The sequence below is a fragment of the Propithecus coquereli genome, unplaced genomic scaffold, assembly GCF_000956105.1.
Source record: "Propithecus coquereli isolate 6110/MARCELLA unplaced genomic scaffold, Pcoq_1.0 Scaffold129, whole genome shotgun sequence".
Taxonomy (NCBI): domain Eukaryota; kingdom Metazoa; phylum Chordata; class Mammalia; order Primates; family Indriidae; genus Propithecus; species Propithecus coquereli.
This window is the reverse complement of record NW_012137080.1, coordinates 617,287-618,933: the sequence shown is the minus strand read 5'-3', so window position 1 is coordinate 618,933 and position 1,647 is coordinate 617,287. Positions and strand designations below refer to the sequence as shown.

The window sequence follows — 1,647 nt, the reverse complement described above, 5'->3', positions numbered from 1 at the left end:
TCCAAAGAACCAACTCTTTGTTTCATTAATCTTCTGTAGTATTTTTTGTTTTCAATTTCATTTAGTTCTGCTCTGACCTTAGTTATTTCTTTTCTTCTGCTAGGTTTGTGATTGGTTTGTTCTTCCTTTTGTAGTTCCTTGAGATGATTAATTAGATTGTTGATTTGCTATCTTTCTGTCTTTTTGATGTAGGCATTTAAGACTATGAATTTTCCCCTTAGGACTGCTTTTGCTGAGTCCCACAGATTTTGATAATTTGTATCCCCTTTGTCATTTATTTAAAGAAATAAATTCCCCATTCAAGAGACATAGCCTGGCTGAATGGATTAAAAAGTAGAAACCAATTCTCTGCTGTCTCCAGGAAACACATATAACCCACAAGGACTCATTCAGACTTAAGGTGAAGGGATGGAAAAAAATATTCCAGGCAAATGGAAATCAAAAGAAAGCAGATGTAGTCATTCTCATATCAGATAAAATAAACTTCAAATCAACAATAGTAAAGACAGACAGACATAGTCATTATAATAATAATGATAAAGGGAGCAATTCATTGAGAAGACATAACAATCCTAAATATTTATGCACCCAACACAGGTGTGCCCAGATTCCTAAAGCAAACCCTACTAGATCTAAACAAAGTGAGAAACAGCAACATCGTAATTGCTGGGGACTTCAACACCCCACTGACAGAACTGGACAGATCCTCCAAGCAGAAAATAAATAAACACTGGACTTAAATGGGACTCTAAAGCAAATGGGCCTAATAGACACTTACAGAACATTCAACCCAAAAATGACTAAATATACATTCTTCTCATCAGTACATGGAATATTCTCTAAGATTGATTACATCTTAGGCCACAAAACATGTCTCAACAAATTAAAAAAAAATAGAAATTATACCATGTATCTTCTCAGATCATAGTGGAATAAAATTAGAAATCAACTCCAATAGAAACACTCAATTCTACACAAAGTCATGGAAATTAAACAACCATCTGCAGAATGATTACTAGGTCTTCCCTTTTATAAGGACACCAGTCCTATTGGATTATGGCCCTGCTTTTATGACCTCATTTAACCCTAATTACCTTGTGAAAAGCCCTATCTCCAAATGCAGTCATTTAGGGATTAGGGCTTCCATGTATGACTTTTGTGGAGACACAATTCAGGTCATAACACTATCCTTTCAAATAAGTTTAAATTACTACACAACTGATTTATTTAATGAGAAAAACAAGTTTGTGTGTCTACTTATGAGTGATCTTCATGCCTCTCAACTGAAAGTATGAGATGTATCATTGTGTTTTCACGCTTAGTTAAACATTGCATTATGTTTTTCTTACCACAAATTTTTTGGCTTCTACCTGGTGTTTTGAGTAGCATGTACTTTCTGGTGATTGCATTTGTAGAAAGCTCACATGAATAAAGGCCATGAGCAGAGGTTTATGTGAACGCTCTGAAGCCACAGCCACTCTGAGCAGTTGAATCAGTTGAAATGGAACTTTCAATCTAAGCAGACATGTATTTTCTGATTTATAATGCAATTTAGGGAAGTGCAAAATAGGGTCACAAATTCAACAGAGAATGTGAAGAAAGAAAAGGAAAATCAATTTATAATTTATCTAAAGATTATCAGGACCA

The 1,647-nt window shown here is 34.5% G+C and overlaps 1 protein-coding gene across 1 annotated transcript in view; it reads left to right on the top strand.

Annotated features, from left to right (window-relative positions):
- The window catches only part of KCNK2 (potassium channel, two pore domain subfamily K, member 2), a 275,176-nt gene that overhangs the window by 222,855 nt on the left and 50,674 nt on the right, over positions 1-1,647 (top strand). Inside the window, exon 7 of the mRNA XM_012638318.1 lies at positions 1,323-1,375. Within this exon, the coding sequence (XP_012493772.1) occupies positions 1,323-1,375 (53 nt within the window). The remainder of the gene's footprint in view (positions 1-1,322; positions 1,376-1,647) is intronic.